Consider the following 19,159-nt stretch of genomic DNA (forward strand, 5'->3'; position numbering starts at 1 on the left):
AAAATCAATAATATCTCGTCTCATTAATAGCAAAAAATAGGGATTTCGTTATCTTTTGTCTATTACAAGAGCTTTTGTAATTTTTGCCTTTGAAAACTGTACCAAAATACATTTTTTCACTAATGTATATTTTTAAACAAAATTATTTGTTTTCGGTAAGCACATCTTTAAAACAATATACCGTACAAGTAAAGTTGTCTGTTATTTTAAATATAAGTACTGTTAACATTTCTTGTGCCTATATGAAAATAAAATGAAAATGTTTTCACAAAAAAACATTAGATTCTTTTTTCTTATTACGTAAAGAGCGATAGTTAACTTAAGTTTTTTCATAATTTCAAAAGTAATCAATCCTTAAAAAATTTAATAATTGCCTACATTTATTCCTTACGGAGAAATACAGTTAGATAAATGAAAATGTCAAAAAGTAAAATAATTTAAAGTCATAGAATTTAACTAGTACTTGGGGGAAAATGTGTACACTTATTTCTATAAGTATATCTCCCTGTGATTAAATATTGTTTGGCAGATACAGAATTCGTTTACTATTTGATCAATTTGTATGTACATTATTACTCCTCCGATGTAAAAGGGAGATAATAATAGTTATTATTTCGAAAGTCATTATCTTATTGGAGTGAACGGGTACTCCTGTATCAGAAAGAAGCTACAAATTGGCTCTCTCGAACTTAAGTCAACCTCCTAAATAACCTAAACCTGGAAAAAATAATTGAAAAATAAAAAAAACTTCACATATATACCTCCCTTAACAGATCCTTAAAAAAGAGTCTGTGTTCTCTTGTATGTTTATATTATGTTTTTTTTATTATTATTTAATATAATTTTATGTTTTCTTATGTACAATTACTTTTATACATTTTCTGTATACATCTTTGTGTGGGTAAGCTATTTCTGATTATTATGTTTTGCACGAATGGATTGCTATATTTTAATTTCTCAGTTAACTCTCTCTCTATCTTTCTTATTTTTTCTTGTAATTTATTACTTACAAAAATAAACACTGTCTAAATCTCAATCACGTAACATGCTTATTGTGAATTTATTTCGTAATGAAATCCATAAACGCAATACTTGAATATCTGATTTTCTTATGCTGAAAAGAAATATAGGTAACAGAGATTTTCATTTCTGCATATATTTGCTTTTAACTTGAATGAGTAATAGCAATTTTAATTGTAAATTGTCAAAGAAGATTAGATTAACATACTAGTTTAATCATGTTTTTGAATTTGTGTTCAACATGTAATCCAATTCCAAATTTCAAACATGTAATATCCATAGCCTTTTTATCTATTATCTTATGTATGAACAATACTTTCATAATTTTCCTTTAGAAAATATATATTGATTTTACATCAGTATTTTTTTAAATATATATTATCTATTTTATTATTTAATATTGATCTAATTGTAATCTAATGCTGAATGATGTTAATAAAACTGACAGGTTTTTACTTATCTCAAAATTCTGTCAACAGTTCTTTATTTTGAATCAGTTCCATATTTTACATATAAAACATACTATATTGGTAAAGAAACCATTCACACGTGATCATATGTGATGACTTCTTCTAGTATGTTAGTAATAATAATGCTATAATAATAATCTAAAACATGTTAATGGCACAACTATCCCTCTTCACACAATAATGTAAGCTTTCAGTACAAAGTAAATTATCTTAACCTCTCCTTGGATATTTGTGTTTATTCAGTTTACATTAAGTAACCCTATTTATTCAAGTAGCCTCAATACTTTTTAGTAATTGGTTTCCTTCCTTGTAGATCCTATACATTGGGTTTATTACTATTGAGTAGAAAACTTTTATTAAGGAACTAGGTTTCTTCTTCTTCTTCTTCTTCGTCTTTTGGTAGTGAAATTTCTTTTATATAAAAAATAATCTTCAACCACCAAACCTTTCTCAACATTTTAAATTCAATTCGGCATCCTTCCCTCCCGAAACAAATACTTTCTGTGATGTTCTTGCAATACATAAGTTTGTTTTTTAAAAATTAATATAAGCCCCAGAATTTTTGCATGTTTCTCTTTCTGTTTCGCATTTTCATGTTTGCTTGCTCGTTTATATATATATATATATGTATGTATGTATGTATGTGTGCGTGTGTGTGAGTGTGTGTTCAGTTAGATAATTTTATTTTTTTCCTCTAATCTTTGGGTACTTTTATTTACTAGTTATCAGGTTATTTATCCTTTTGATCTTTTTCTTAGCAGTTTTCTTTGGAGAACAAGAATAAGAGAAACAAAAGAGAGAGAGAGGCAATTTGTCTGCAACTGGTAATCTTTTCATATTCTCAAAATGCTGTAAAAGATAAATTACATACTTATAATCATGAAAAAAAAAAAAATGGTTACATTTGTACAGCAATATTTGAGAATGTTTGAAAGTCGAAATTTGTTTCCTAAATTTCTTTATTTTTTATTATTATATTATTATTATTATTATTTATTTTTAAGTTTTAATATTCCAAATGTTTAAGAGTTCAATAAACGAAATTATTCATAGCTATGTTTTTTTAAGAATATAGTGTCTTAAAGTATAAATTTTCATAATTAGAATGGTAGTTTACAGAATTCGCTATGAAAAGTTTTTGCTTACAATTCAAGCAGTTTGTTTGTGTTTTCATAATGTAAGTTGAGATTTCTTATTGTTTTGTTTTTCTTCTTAAGTCATTAATTGAATAATATACGTACATTTAAAGCATGTTTGCATTTGTATTTGCATTGAATATTATACATAAAAATAATTAATAATGAATTAAATAATTATTGAGAGATAATGATATATTTGTAACATGTTAAATTTGATATATGAAGATAGAATATCAAGGATAGAACAATATATCATGTTTCACAAATTATAAATTCAAATAAATTCACTTGGACATTTTTCAGTTCGTTAAATTCACAGTTCAGTAGGCTACATAATAGATGTTCTGGAGTGTAAATGACAATAAATTTATATATAACATCTATATATTAGTCCTAAGTTAGTTATATTATAATTTCTGGAACTAATTAAAACGTAGTTTACTCACTAAATGTTCAATAATAACATTCAAGATAAAATATATTGAAACTGATGTATTTTACGAAGATTTTCTGTATTTACCCTTTTTTTTTTTTATTTTTCACGAAATTCCTTCTTTATAATTGATAATACATACACTATTAATGGCTTCTTTACGTATTATATCAGAACTTGTCGAGAAAAACATGTTTATACATGTCTGACCACAAAACTTAACAAGTTAAATGTTCAGGTCTGGCCATAAAGAAAAATGATATCATACAATAGAGACTGTTGTCCATATCAACATATACACATTTATAAATGTTATCGTTATAGATCATTGTAAATATTCTGCAATTTAATAGATTATTTGTAACAACTAGTAAAGTTTTCATGAATTTCAGTTTCCTCCTAATCTCTCTATTTTTACATTGGAATTATCATCCTTTCTAATATATCAATATTTCTAATATATCACTTGAAATATTTTTTTTGCTCAAATAGACTTTTAATAAGTTATTTTTCCCCACTTTTTATTATTACAAATTTTAGTCTCGTCTTGTCCACTTTTAAAAACAACCTTCTAATTGACTTTAGGCTGTTTTCAACACTTAGATTGCAAAAGTTTGTGGTCGTTCTTTGCTACTTTTCATTTGAAAAATCTTTATTCATCTTTACAACACAGCCAAACACTCTAAAGGAAGTGCTTGATGAGTATTTTAAAATTATTTGTTCAGTGATTTACAAAATTCAACCTCCTCCGTTCATTAGCCATTTCTGCAGTTGCTGTATTCTAGACAAGTTTACATTAAATTATGAAACAAGAAAATATTGTTCTTGTTTGTAGATCATTGTTAGTTTCAAGTAAGTTCCATTTGCACTTGAGAAAGACCAATATAAGGAACAAAAGAAATTATGAAGTTATCAAAAATATATTATGTCCAAGTGAATTTAACTCCAATCTTGGTATAAACAGTTAAATGCATGCAGTTTGAATGTGAACAATTAAGTCACTAGCAAGTAATCATAAATTAAACTGGTGTAACTGGTACTAACAAAATATGCCTTGCACTCCGCAGGTCTGCAGGTGGTGCTAAAGTCCATTATCAAAGCCATGGCACCGTTGCTGCAGATTGGGTTGCTGGTGCTCTTTGCCATCGTTATCTTCGCCATCATAGGCCTTGAGTTTTATTCAGGTGCTCTTCATAAAACATGTTACAGTTTAGAAAATTTAAGTAAGTATCGTAAACAATATGAAGTCTTAGTTTCTAGAGATGGAAGGGTACTTGGCATGGGTAAAATTTTGTAAATTCGGTACCTCACGTTGATGTATCAACTTTGGTAACAAAATTAGAATATAGTTAGTTAGAAAGGACTAAACTTCCGCAGATGGCAGCCCCGGATAAGACCCACATGAGCCTCTTTTCAACGTTGTATAACTACTTATTTGTTCTTTCTTTATTAATGACTATTCACTTTGGGTATCTTTTAGTTTCTTCAACAATCTTGCACATATAAGATCTCCAGTTACTTTACAAAATATAACTGAGCGAGCGAAGGGGGTTAGAAGCCCCGTAGTGTTCGTTGTTTTCTACTTTTATCACAATTTAGGGGGAAAAAAAAGGTACTCGGTTCTGGAGCCATGAAACAAGTTGGGAGATTCTAAATGCTATCGATCACTTATTTCTTATTATCATGCTGACATTTCGTCTGATTGTGTTCATTTTTCCTTAAATTTTGTATTTCGGGGCCGCCATCTGTGGAAGTTAAACCTAAGAAAGCATTTTTTTATGAGTTTTAAGTAGCCTTCCATCTTTCCTCTTAAAGAGAAAATAATTAATACCCTAAACTTCACCATATGATATTCTTAACTACCATATATTTTGAATATTTGCGTCGCTAAGTGTGTTAACACAAGTTGATTTATGCAAATAGATGTACTTATAGTTTTCTTTTTCTTTATGAGACCTTACATAACATTTAATGATATATTAAATTTAAGAATCATGTGGGAAAACTATAGTTCTATACAACTATATTAACTTTTTATGTATATAATGACACTATTGTGTCTTTTATTTCTAAAATTAAAATGAGTAAAACCGCCTGTTTAATTTCCTAAATTTTAAAAGGCGATTTTCAATTTTGAAAAAGTACACGAGGATAATTTTTATGCTAAGCTATTTTAATTAGGTAAACCCGTAGTTCGCGCGATTTGTAAGATATTATTCCATCTTGTTATATTATGTATTTAGTTTAGAAGGATTTTAAAGGTACATAATTATTCTCAAGGCTTTATTGCAAAAATCTCAAAGCTAATTTCACGAATGAGATATAGTTTGTTTTTGGAAAACCAATATTGAAGTCGTAGTTCAAGTAAATTATTATAAATAAAAAGTACTTGTTTGATCACACTAATTGCATCTGACTTAAGCTAAAATGAAGTAGTAACGCCACACCCGATGGATTTTTATGTACTTGGTTGTTGTTGTTGATATATTTGCAGTTGCATAGTTAAACCACTTAAGTTTAGAACTACAGAATCAATCTTGAAGTTCCACACATAAATTAGTGATTGTACAGGGTGATTATAAATGATTCATCAGATTTGAAAGGCCTGTATTAATAATGTAAAACACATATACTAACGGATGATACATGAAAATGTACACAAACTGTCCAAGTTTCAAACATCTGTTGCAAATATTTACTGTGGCTTACTTTCGTCAGACTACAAATATCTATGTGGTAATGTAGTTCGCTCTACACGCCATCTAACATATCTCTACCAATGGTCGCAAATTCACGTATAATGTAATCCTGGAGTTTACCCAAATTTGTTGCTAGTGGAGGCATATACCCTGTTTTCACATGGCTTCAAAGGAAAAAATTCACAAACTCTCAGATCTTGAGATCTAGGAGACTGTAGGAAAAGCGCTAAGTTATCTTCAGCACATCGCCCAATTCTATGGTGTGAGAGTTCTTTCTTTGACATACTTCAATGTGCCAATGAGGAAGCGCTCCATTAAGGGGGAATGTGAAATTATTGGAGTCCTCTTTCACTTATGGAAACAATCACAACTGCATGCTGTACGGTAACAACGAAAAATCATTTGTCACACTCCAAAACACAGAATACATTCTACTGCATATATGCCATTTTTAGGAATTAGGCTTCTGTTAGTCCATCTGTCGCAACAATATTACGAAAGAAATTAAACTTTCAAATGTGTTTCTACGTTTCATTATTAGTACAAAGGTATTGTGTTAATAGTTTTCAACATATTTCACTTTAACGCTCGATGAATCATTTATAATCAGGCTGTATATACTGTTACATGAACTAGAAAAAGAACAAATTGGTAAGAGTGTTCAATGTTGTACCCACTAGAAATACATAGAATACTATCTCCTCGCAATACTCCCGATTAATTGTAGTTTAGTGTCCCTTTCCATGTGTACACTTCTATCATATGTACAGCATCCATCAATGGGTCAAAATAATGGATCCAATTTTCTACGTCAATATTTCAAGAACTATATATTACATAAGAATAATCTTCATGTTTGAAAGATGAAGTCCTAAAGTCTTAAACTCAATACCGCTAGAGTGCTTGTTTATTGAATAGAGGTATAGCAGCGTCAATTGAAAGCAAAATTGTGCTTTATTCCAAACAAATGTTTATGAATTGCTCTTTTTTGCTTAAAAAAAAATTCTTACTGGAATAATGCACCTCTTATTGCGGCAAAACTGAATATTTCTTCAAATGAGTGAAGATTTAGTAGACAGCAAACCTAGCTCAAGATGAGCCAGGTCTTCATTGCCAAGAAATCTTGGGAAAGTTGAGGTAGAAATTCATTCAGAAAAAGTTGAAATCCCGGTAACACTGACATGAAACTCCATCGTTGGAAAATGAAGTCCTAATTTTCATTTACTTGAGAAAGAAGTCAATTTTCCAGCATCGCGAGATATGTTAATTCAGCTATCATGTTTTAATAAAAAGAACGGTCCATTAACATTTATTTGGGATAAAGCACGAAGCACAATTTATTTGGGATAGACTACAGACAGATACATGATATTAAAAATAAATGAACTGAAATATTCAAACAAAATATTACATACATATATATCGAGAGATAGACTCTCAAACATAAACATACCAACCTACTTTCACTATGTTTATAGTGGCACGCACAAATAATGTGCACATGTTAAGCACGCACATCTACCAACATACATGCAAACATCTGCGTGTAGAAACAGGGGTTGAAAAAAAGAAGTAGTTGAATTGATAAGGAGGGGAAAGAAGATAGAAGATATCATATTAAAATTCGGTTTGCATTCATTGATTAGGCATACACGATATTGAACAATTTAGGGTTACATAGTAATATAGGTTCATTCAAATAATTTTAGTATTGTGTATTTTACATAATATAATATTTGGTAAAATGCAATACAATAAGTTAAACTTTATGCACAGAATGTTAAAAACAAACTCTGGTTACCATAATTTCTATAACAAGATTTGTACCATTAATGACTTGATTTCGCAATCATTATTTGACTCGATCTGTTTATTTGTATTTAATTTAATTCATTTCTCCCCCATTATTTGATCCAATTCGATCTGTTTATCAGATAATATTTCATTTATTTGGAATTCACTATTTGGTTCGATTTATTTAGCGGGCATTATTTGATCTGATTTCATTTAATTATCAGGTATTATTTGATTTATTTGTAAGGTGTTATTCGATTTATTTTTAAGGTGTTATTTGATTTATTTGTAAGGTATTATTTGATTTATCTGTAAGGTATTATTTGATTTATTTGTAAGGTGTTATTTGATTTATTTTAAGGTGTTATTTGATTTATTTGTAAGGTGTTATTTGATTTATTTTAAGGTGTTATTTGATTTATTTATAAGGTGTTATTTGATTTATTTGTAAGGTGTTATTTGATTTATTTGTAAGGTATTATTTGATTTATTTGTAAGGTATTATTTGATTTATTTGTAAGGTGTTATTTGATTTATTTGTAAGGTGTTATTTGATTTATTTGTAAGATATTATTTGATTTATTTGTAAGGTATTATTTGATCTGATTTGATCTGATTCATTTCCTAAATTGCTTAGAAACACGTACTTTATTCACAAACGACATAGAATTTGAAGAAAACACGAGATTTAAACGACATACAAGGGATAATCGGAAAAAAATGTTACAAGCCTTATGTGTAAGACATAGCTGAAAGATCAACACACCTGATTATAGAGGGCACTTAACAATAGTCCTCGATGTAATCACAGTTTTTGTTCAACCGCTAATCACAACGGCAGATAAAGTTTTCTATACCATTTGCATAAAAATCCGCGTCAAGTTCTAGTAGCCACCGTGAAGCAGCGGTTTTGACATAATCACATGCCAGATAATGATAGCCAGCCTTTTTTTTTTTTTTTTTTTTTTTTTTTTTTTTTTTTTTTTTTTTTTTTTTTTTTTTTACAACAGGGAAAAGGTGCAAGTAACTTTTGCTAGGTCAGGGTTTTAGAAGAGGTGCTCTAGTTGTTCCAAGCGCAACGTCAGTAGTTGGAGTACTGGGTCTACCGTTGTGTCCAGGGTTGTCATTAACGATATTGGTCCGTCTTTCTTTAAAGACATGACACCATTTCCCTACATGTTGCTTTGAAATTTAGCCCTTCCCAATACACCTCTACAACCTGCGTATTAATATCAGCAGATGTAGTGTATTTGACCCATAAGAACCGCACCGCTGACCTCACTTTCTACTTTTGACCAATTTTCCAGACGAGTCATCATTTTTAATGTCCGCTTCTCGGGTATACATAATCAGAATCTGAAGTCTTCAAACCTGCACCAAGACAGGCATATTATTAATCTACAAATAAATTTTAAATTTTCGTTAAGTTACAGTGAATAATATAGAACTTTTATGCTTTGTAACCTTTTTTTCGATCATCCCTCGTAAATAATAATTACAGTAAAACAAATGAGTATAGCTAAACGAAACATGGCATCTATTTTAGCACGCAATATTCAAAAAAGATATTTGAATGCGGTTTCTTTAATTTCGTATTATATTATTCTTTTAATTTGCATACTAATCTAATATTCTTTATATACTAATTGTTTGATTTTCGTCTTTCTTTTCAGATGAAATTATTACAGAGGGAGAGTTCCCAACGCCCTGTAACACAGACAATGAAACTGTAGCGCCCTTAGGGAGTTTTGTGTGCAATGCCAATACTTCCACATGCCTCAGAGGTTGGGAGGGTCCCAATTTTGGGATCACATCCTTCGACAATATTGGTTTCGCTATGTTAACTGTGTTCCAGTGTATAACTATGGAAGGATGGACTGCAATTTTGTACTGGGTACATATAAGTTCTTTTTAAGTTTTTTTTTTTTTTTTTTTTTTAAGTGTCAATAGTTCTAGTGAGTTTTGTGTGAATAAGTGTTAATTCATTTTGTGAATTTTATGGAAATTCTACAAAATAAATTATGTTGTATCAGGTAAGATTATCAGGTAGGTAGATTTTGCAAATTTCGTCTAAATTTGTGAACAAGAATTGTATAATGGTGCCAGCACAAAATCTGATGTTCATGGTATCCCTTAGCAAAGAACAGTCGCTGAATGTCGTCGCCTGTTAACATCTGTTGTAAGGGAAACATGGAACCATGCAGATATCTTGACCCTTTGGTGGTGTAGAAACGTCATTTTCGTGAATTATTGAGCATTAAATGCTTTTGTTTTCTTCATGATATTTTAAAAAAAAACGAATATTGCATAAGCAGACCGGATTTTTTCCATGTATGTGACAAACACAGAGCTATATTACTTTTATGAATAGGCCAAATTAATATTTCTTCTATGAATGGGCCAGAGTATTTCTTCTACAATTAGGCCATAGTACTATTTCTTCCATGAATAGGCTGTAGTGATATTTCTTCTAGGAATAGGTCAGAGTACTGTCTGCTGTTAGTGTGCAAAATAATATTTCTTCTATGAATAGACCAGAGAAATATTTCCTCTATAAATCATGGTGTTTCCTCTATGTACATGTCAGAGTAGTGCATCTACTGAGAGTAGGCAAAATATTTCTTCTATAAATAGACCAGAGTAGTGTTTCCTCTATAAATAGGCAAGAATAATATTTCTTCTATGAATAGGCCAGACAAATGCTTTCTCTATAAATAGGCCAGAATAATATTTCTTCTATGAATAGGCCAGAGTAATGCTTCCTTTATAAATAGGCCAAAATAATATTTCCTCTATGAATAGGCCAGAGTAATGCTTCCTTTATAAATAGGCCAAAATAATATTTCCTCTATGAATAGGCCAGAGTAATGCTTCCTTTATAAATAGGCCAAAATAATATTTCTTCTATGAGTAGGCCAGAGTAATGCTTCCTCTATAAATAGATCAGAATAATATTTCTTCTATGAATAGGCCAGAGTAATGCTTCCTTTATAAATAGGCCAAAATAATATTTCCTCTATGAATAGGCCAGAGTAATGCTTCCTTTATAAATAGGCCAAAATAATATTTCCTCTATGAATAGGCCAGAGTAATGCTTCCTTTATAAATAGGCCAAAATAATATTTCTTCTATGAGTAGGCCAGAGTAATGCTTCCTCTATAAATAGATCAGAATAATATTTCTTCTATGAATAGGCCAGAGTAATGCTTCCTTTATAAATAGGCCAAAATAATATTTCCTCTATGAATAGGCCAGAGTAATGCTTCCTTTATAAATAGGCCAAAATAATATTTCTTCTATGAGTAGGCCAGAGTAATGCTTCCTCTATAAATAGATCAGAATAATATTTCTTCTATGAATAGGCCAGAGTAATGCTTCCTTTATAAATAGGCCAAAATAATATTTCCTCTATGAATAGGCCAGAGTAATGCTTCCTTTATAAATAGGCCAAAATAATATTTCCTCTATGAATAGGCCAGAGTAATGCTTCCTTTATAAATAGGCCAAAATAATATTTCTTCTATGAGTAGGCCAGAGTAATGCTTCCTCTATAAATAGGCCAGAATAATGCTTCCTTTTTAAATAGACCAGAATAATATTTCTTTTATGCATAGGCCAGAGTAATGGTTCCTCTATAAATAAGCCAAAATAACATTTTCTATGAATGTATATAATTGTTCTTCTATAGAATACTATTGAGAATAGTGGGCATATTTAAACCTTCATTCAATTAGTACGTTAAAAAGCCGTTATTTGGAGATATAAAATAGCTGGTTACAAGAGGACACACTTCAATCAATATTTGGGAAGGATATTTATCTTAGAGCTTATAACTTTTCCTTATCAAAACAAACCTAAAACTCACTAAACCTTGATGCACTAAACATTTTGTTGGAGATTTTGAACAGACAGGTGATAAGTACTGTTTATTTTTATTCGGTTAATACGAAGAGTGACCAATAAGTTTTAGCTCTAGCATGGAGAAAGTGGAGCTAGGTTTGAAACTGACACATATTATTATTATTATTATTATTATTATTATTATTATTATTATTATTATTATTATTATTATTATTATTATTATTATTATTATTATTATTTGGTCTAGGAATTAATTCGTGCGGTTTTTAATAAAAATTGAAGCTTTATTTCAAAAACAAAGTAAATGAATACGTTAACAAAAATATTGTCCATCGCTAGCCACTACTTTCTCCCATCTTTCAGGCAATTTACGGATTCCGTGTCGAAAGAATTCCTCATCTTTTGACGCAATCTAATCAAAGACCCATTTTTCGATATTTTCTGAAGAAGTGAACCGCTGTCCAATCAAATCGTTGTTCATGCAATCGATCAAGTAGTAGTCAGACGGAGCAGTGTCTGGTGAATATGGCGGGTGGAGTAACACTTTCCATCCGACATTTTCCAAATAGGTTTTGACCGGTTTTGCGACATGTGGTCGAGCGTTATCATCTTGATAAATAAGTTTATTATGCCTGTTATTCTATTCTGGTCGTGTTCTGGCCAGAGCTTGCTTCAAACGCATTAATTGTTGTCGATAGCGGTGTCCATTAATAGTTTCACCAAGTTTCAGAAGTTCATAGTACACCACACGTTTCAAATCCCACCATATATACAGCATAACCTTTGCACAATGAATGTCTCGTTTCGGTTGTGAAGGACCTGGTTCACCTTGCTTCACCCAGGCCTTTTTTCGTTTAGGATTCTCGTAATGAATCCACTTCTCATCACCAGTTACAATTCGATGCAAAAATCCCTTCCTTTTCTGTCTTTGAAGCAGCAATTCGCAAACGGTTTTTCTTCTTTCAACGTCTTTCTTTTCAATTCATGTGAAACCCAATAAGACATCTTTTGAATCATTCCTATGGCTTTGAGACGTTTGGAAACTGTTGTTTGCTCAACTCCAAATGCTTCTGCAAGTTCGTCCTGCGTTTGACACGAATCCTGATCAAGCAATGCTCTCAATTCTTCATCTTCAAATTCTTTTGGCTGTCCAAATTGCTTTTGGTCTTCCAAGCTGAAATCACCACCTTTAAACCGTGCAAACTACTTCTGACACGTTCGCTCAGCTAGAGCATGGTCACCAAACACTTCCACTAAAATATGATGACTTGCGGTAGCACTTTTCTTCATGTTAAAGCAATGAAGAATAACTCCCCGCAAAAACACTTTATCAGGCACAAAATGCGCCATTTTCAGTTGAAGAAAAAATGTTGTTGTTTCCGCTTCAAGCAACTGACATATACTAAATAAGATGCTCAATGACAGTAGTTTTCAACGCATGTTTGGATCAACGAAACTATGGGACAATAAGCTAGTTACGCCATCTTTTGTAAAACCGCACGAATTAATTCCTAGACCAAATATTATTATTATTATTATTATTATTATTCGTAGTTGCCACCCAAGAGTAACACAATTTCGCAAATGGTCTTGCAAATTCCACAGCTCTTCTTTGTCGAAAGTATCCATTAACTAGAAAACCAATGTTTGACAGTGGAAATGACCTCGGCATCAGAAAGAAAACGTCTTCCTTTCATCTCATGTTTTATTCGTGGAAATAAGAGGTCTGACGGCGCGAGGTCAGGGGGATATGTTGGGTAGAGGAGTAACTGGTAATCTAGACTTTACACAACATTCAATGTTTCCTGACTTTGGGTGGAAGCATTTTAGACTAACAGGTGGACACTTTTAAAGAGTATGTCACAGCTCTTTCCCTTCTGTCCATTGCGAAATATTTACAGTATAGTGTTGCAATGATCATGCTATAACCATAGCAATGAAGTTTAAGCTCTCAAAATTCCAGAAAATTGAGAACACGACTTTATTATAGATTGCGGTACATGAGCCTTTATGGATGGACGGAATAAGAATGCTTCTATTGCTTTTTTCTCTCATAACTTTAGTTTTTTGGTAATGGTAATACGCTCAGTATTCGTTTTTTGATCATAAGATCGTAAAATTCGTTTTCATATGGCACTTTGGATGCATAATTAGCTCGTTGTTATTTCTGAGAAAAGGACAAGCATAGTTCTATACTTTCACTCATCCTATACATCGTACCTTCAAATCTCTTTCACCAAGAAACATAAAAAGTACACATTAGTATCTTAAGACATGAACACATTTATTATTAAGTTTCATAGATAATATACAGACATGATAGCTTCTGTAGAACTAGGCATCCGTGTGCAATAACTTGAATATAAATACAAAATTACTTTCGCATCTAGCAACTATTCCTGCAGCAATATGTTGACATTTATTATTCATAAGATCAATTCATAAATAGTTGAGACAATTATACATTACATATAATAGACAGCCTAAATAAAATACAGAAAAATTTACTTTGAATATAATAACATATTAATATTTTGTACGTAAATTACAAATAGAATGAAAATGTATAATAAAAATAATCTTTGGTTTGATATAACGTGTCCCTCATAAAACCGGTACGACTCTGTCTTCTTACCTCTCAGGCAAAAGACATTTTACATGACTTCATATGCAAATATCTCAGAGTTACTGACTTAGAAAGCATGTGTTACTATATTATTACACCTTATGTAAACTGCCTATTTAAAGCTTTTGATTTATAACAAATGCTTTCGATTTATGTCGGACACTTCTTCTTCATTATATTCCCAATGGGTCCTGTAGTCCTCCAGTTTTGTACAGATCTTGAATTTCACTGGTTGTAGGAGGCTTGATATCAAGGTATTTTGCCACAAACATTTCTTTAGTCTCTTCAATGGAGCCTGTTTTTGTAGAAAATTCCACAATATCAGTTCAGCGTTCAATTGCTTACTGCAAATTGCAACTTTACTCAATTACAACTTTGGTTCGAATTGGAAAGAAAAATAAAATGTGCGGACCAGCTTGACGTCAAGCTGGCACTCCATCAAAAAATTCAAATTTTTCGAAATTGGTTGGGGTACAAATTCTAATTTTGGTGGTACAAATTTGTACATATTGGGTACAAATTTTTGGTACCGTTTTGGTTTGAATTTGAAATTTGTGCGGACCAGCTTGACAGACATCATCATATCTTCACGACAGTTCCATTGCGATTACCTTTAAACTGTCTCAACAATGATGTCTCTCTAGACTTAATGAGATCTATCAGTGTAGCCACCTATACTGCCCTGATAAACAGTGAGGCCAACACCCAATTATTTATGAACACCACAATGGAAATGAGACGTACCGGTTTTAAGTAGGACACCCGGTACTTTTGAATATATCAGAATGTTCCATTATTTATCTGAGAATCAGTTCATAAAACCAAAATTACAAAGCTTTACAGCAAAGAGAGCTTGATCATGAACAACACAGGCTTCGGGGACAAACAAGTAAGAACTCTTTCTAGAGCGGCAAATTCTCGGAGTGGAATTTCTTTGAAGATCATTTCATTTACTGGAAATTCTGATTTCTTACTGGAAATCACTTACTGGATTCACTTACTGGAAATTCTGATTTCTTACTGGATTCACTTACTGAAAATTCTGATTTTTTACTGGAAATCACTTACTGGATTTCTTACTGGATTCACTTACTGAAAATTCTGATTTTTTACTGGAAATCACTTACTGGATTTCTTACTGGATTCACTTACTGAAAATTCTGATTTTTTACTGGAAATCACTTACTGGATTTCTTACTGGATTCACTTACTGGAAATTCTGATTTCTTACTGGAAATCACTTACTGGGTTTCTTACTGGAAATTCTGAAGACCATTTCACTTACTGGAAATTCCTTGCTCTTTCAAGCTTTCGGCTCTCTCCTGGAATCTTATTCACAAAAGATTAAAAAAAAGTAATATTAACATGTTATCTGATGAAAGAATGATAAATTGCCAGAACTTTAACAGTAATTAGTAATAGTAAGTATTTAATTTGGTCAGATTTAATTTTTACTTAATTTATACCTAGATACGAAACAAGATTGAGCAGTATTCAGAAATAATTTGGTTTAGAACTTTTTTTAACGGATAGACGGGTGATGTGTTTAAATGAATTCCAAACAAAAGTCCGGGTAGGAAAATTTTTGTCCTCGAGCTTTCACGTCGAGAATGGCCTGAAATAAGAAGATGCGTTGTCACCACTATATTTGAGCTTTATCCTGGAGTAAGCTATAAGGAAAATCAAAGATAGCAACCAGGGACTAAAGTTCAATGGAATTCACCAGGTTATGGCGTATGCTGAGAGTGAAAATCTGATATGGGATGATAGAAGAACAATAGACAGAAATGCAGAGATCTTATTAAACGCTTGCATTGAAATGGATTTAGAAGAAAATGCAGAGAAAACTAAATACAAGGAAGTTTGTCGAGATCGAAATACGGCAAATTATGGATGCGTTAAAATATCAAATAATAGTTTTGATAAATTGGATATTTTCAAATATCTAGGATCAATAACCATATTCACGAAGAAATAAATGTCGGCTAAAAGCAGGGAATTCTTATTATTCAGTTCAAAATCTCTTCTCGTAGCGAATTCTCTCGAGGAATTCGAAGCTTAAGATATACATATAAAAAGATAATCATGCCTGTTGTACTGTATGGTTGCGAAACATGGTCGCTTACTCTGAGGGAAGAACGTAGATTGAAAGTATTTGAAAACAAAATCCTGAGATGAATATTCGGACCCAAGAAGAATGGAAATGGAAAATAGCGGAAACTTCATAACGAGAAACTACATAATTTATATCGTTTACCAAACATTGTTAGGGTCATCAAGTCTAGGAGTCTTAGGTGGGCAGATCATGTAGCCAGAATGGAAGAAAGTAGAAATGCTTTCAAAGTTTTAGCTGATAATCCAATAGGAAAACGACCATTAGGAAGACCTAGGCGCAGATGGGAGGACAATATTAAGATGGATCTCGCAGAAATAGGAATACAAAGTAGAAACTGTATTCAGTTGGTTAAGGATAAAAGTCAGTGGAGAGCTTTTGTGAACACGGCATTGAACCTCCGTGTTCCATAGGCCATAGGGTTAGTTAGTTTTAGGTGGGGGAAAATAAATTTTTAAAAAGCAAAACCTTCTTTGTAAAGTATTGATTTTGTGAGTCAAAAAGCATAATTGAAAAGAAAAATGAAAAATTTAAAGATTAAGGTAATAAAAAGTATTTGATTAAAGAAAAAATTAGTGTAAGAAAGAAGTAACAGTTAAAATTAAAATTATATGCTAACCATACATCAGCCAACTAAATTCTGTGTGGCGGGTCCACTGGCAGCTTTTGGGGATAAGTAATATCGTTTAAATTTAAACTTTTATCGCTTCGAACTAAGAGAAAAAGACTTACCCAATATCCTAATAATACTTGTTTGGTAATTGGATAAGTTTTCCTCTGTTCAAGCGACAAAATTTAAATTTTAACGATGTTACTTCCCCCAAAAGCCGCTACTGAACTGGACGTAATTCTTTATGGGTTGAAATATCATAAAGTAGTTTAGAATCAGGTTGCGCCTCCAGTGGTACCGAATACGAATGCGAACTGCTAACTCAACTGCTTCCACTATATCTTAAAATTTGCGAATATGCATTATATTAACATGTCTCTTCTAAGGATTCAATTGCATAAAAACCAAAAGTTAAAACTGTGGCTACAAATTCATTCTCCTCTCTTTCAAGGGCCCCGATATCGCGGGGGCCAAGAAGTGGAAGTGCTCTCTCCTGTGCTGTTGTCATCTTTGTTCATGAGCACCTACAGCAAATAACAAAAATTGATATAAACTTTGTTACTGGGCACCTGAAACACATAACAATTAACAATTAACAACAAAAATTTGTTTTAGATGCTTTTCAAGATAGCTCAAACCGTTATTCTCTGGCACTAATAGTTTCCATGTAATTAATCTTTGTAATCAGGAAGGTTTCATGTGGACACCCTGTGTGTATATATATATGGGGTGTGAGTTGCGGTTGTATGTGTGTGTGTGTGTGTGATACTTTATTTCTCGGTAACGGTTACTCGGATCTTAACCAGATTTTGGGGGCAAGTATCACCATGGTCTAAGGAATAAAGATCGCTATAATTAATGGCCGTGCTCGTCCAGGGACAGACTCGGCTTGGCAACAGAGGTTGTGTTCCACAGCTTTGCACGCTGGAAACTCTTGAGTTTGTTTCACCTCGACTTGTTATTCTAAATTTTTTAATAAGCAACTTAATTTAAACCTATTGTGAATAGACCTCGAACAACGCTCTTTTGCAAAGCGTGATTGCTTCATGGATCCAATTAACCTCGTTATACACGGTATTTCCTGTAGTTAGAACACATTATCCCGAAACGAGCATGGAGTACAAATTTCTTAGAAGAAAATAGTGAAACATTATCACATAACACTAGAAAAGGAGTAACATATAAGCTCTCTCCCTAAAGGTTTCATCAGATGAGACATTAAAAAGAAAGTAGAAAAGAAAAAGAAAAAAACTAGGTGTGAAGAATTTGGGTTTCATTGTCATTATTTTCGTAATTTCATTTCTTATTTATTATTTCATTAATTTATATTTTATATTTTTCAATATTGATTTTTTTTTATTAATTTGCATAACTATAAATTATAAATTTTCTTTTTTCTCCTGCAGACTTCTCTCTCCAACTAAACTCTTGCTGCTTTAAAAATAATGACGTGACCATTCTCCCCACTCTGCCCCCAAAATTTACTACTCTCCCTCCAAATTTACAATTTTGTTCCCCCAAATCATCATTTTACTCCTAAATTTACTATTCTATCCCTAAATCTATTATTCTCCCTAAAATTTAACACAGTTTTATCCAAATTTACTATTTTCTCTCCAAAATTTACCATTTTCCCCCCAAATTTACCATTCTTTTCCCTGAATTTTCCATTTCCCCCCAAAATTTACAATTCTTCCCCCAAATTTACCATTATCTCCCAAAACATACTGTTCTCTCCCAAAATTTACCATCTTTGCCTCAAATTTACCATTTACTCCCAAAATTTACCATTTTTTCCAAAATTTACAATTCTTCCCCCCAAAATTATAATTCTACTCCCAAATTTACCATTCTACCCCAAAATTTACCATTCTTTCACCAAATTTACATTCTTCCCCTAAATTTAGTATTCTCTCTAAACTTTATCACAGTTTTCCCCAAATTTACAATTGTTTCTCCAAAATTTACCATTTCCTCCACAGATTTATCATTCTTTCCCCAAAATTTACAATTCTTCCTCCAAATTTATCATTATCTCCCAAAACTTACAGTTCTTCCCCAAAATTTACCATTTTCCTCAAATTTACCACATCCCCCAAAATTTTACCATTCTTCCTCCAAATTTACAATTCTCATCCCCAAAATTTTACCAGTCTTCCTCCAAATTTACAATTATCATCCCCAAAATTTTACCAGTCTTCCTCCAAATTTACAATTATCACCCCCAAAATTATCATTCGTCTCCCAAATTTACCATTCTAACCCGATGTTTCACCATTATTCCACTAAATTTACCATTCTCTAGCTTGATTATACAATTTTCAATTAAAATTATGTTCCCTTTCCCAAACAATTTCATGGGCATAACTTATATCCTAAAATCCGTCTAAAATG

At 31.7% G+C, this 19,159-nt stretch overlaps 1 protein-coding gene across 15 annotated transcripts in view; it reads left to right on the forward strand.

Annotated features, from left to right (window-relative positions):
- cac (calcium voltage-gated channel subunit cacophony) overlaps positions 1–19,159 on the forward strand; it is a 1,271,727-nt gene that overhangs the window by 932,970 nt on the left and 319,598 nt on the right. For all 15 annotated transcript variants that reach the window (XM_081764099.1, XM_081764105.1, XM_081764112.1 and 12 more), the window contains 2 exons: positions 4,130–4,285; positions 9,229–9,449. In XM_081764099.1, coding sequence (XP_081620225.1) covers positions 4,130–4,285; positions 9,229–9,449 — 377 coding nt within the window. The remainder of the gene's footprint in view (positions 1–4,129; positions 4,286–9,228; positions 9,450–19,159) is intronic.

This window comes from Thermobia domestica, chromosome 7 (assembly GCF_964235325.1).
Source record: "Thermobia domestica chromosome 7, izTheDome1.hap1.1, whole genome shotgun sequence".
Taxonomy (NCBI): Eukaryota; Metazoa; Arthropoda; class Insecta; order Zygentoma; family Lepismatidae; genus Thermobia; species Thermobia domestica.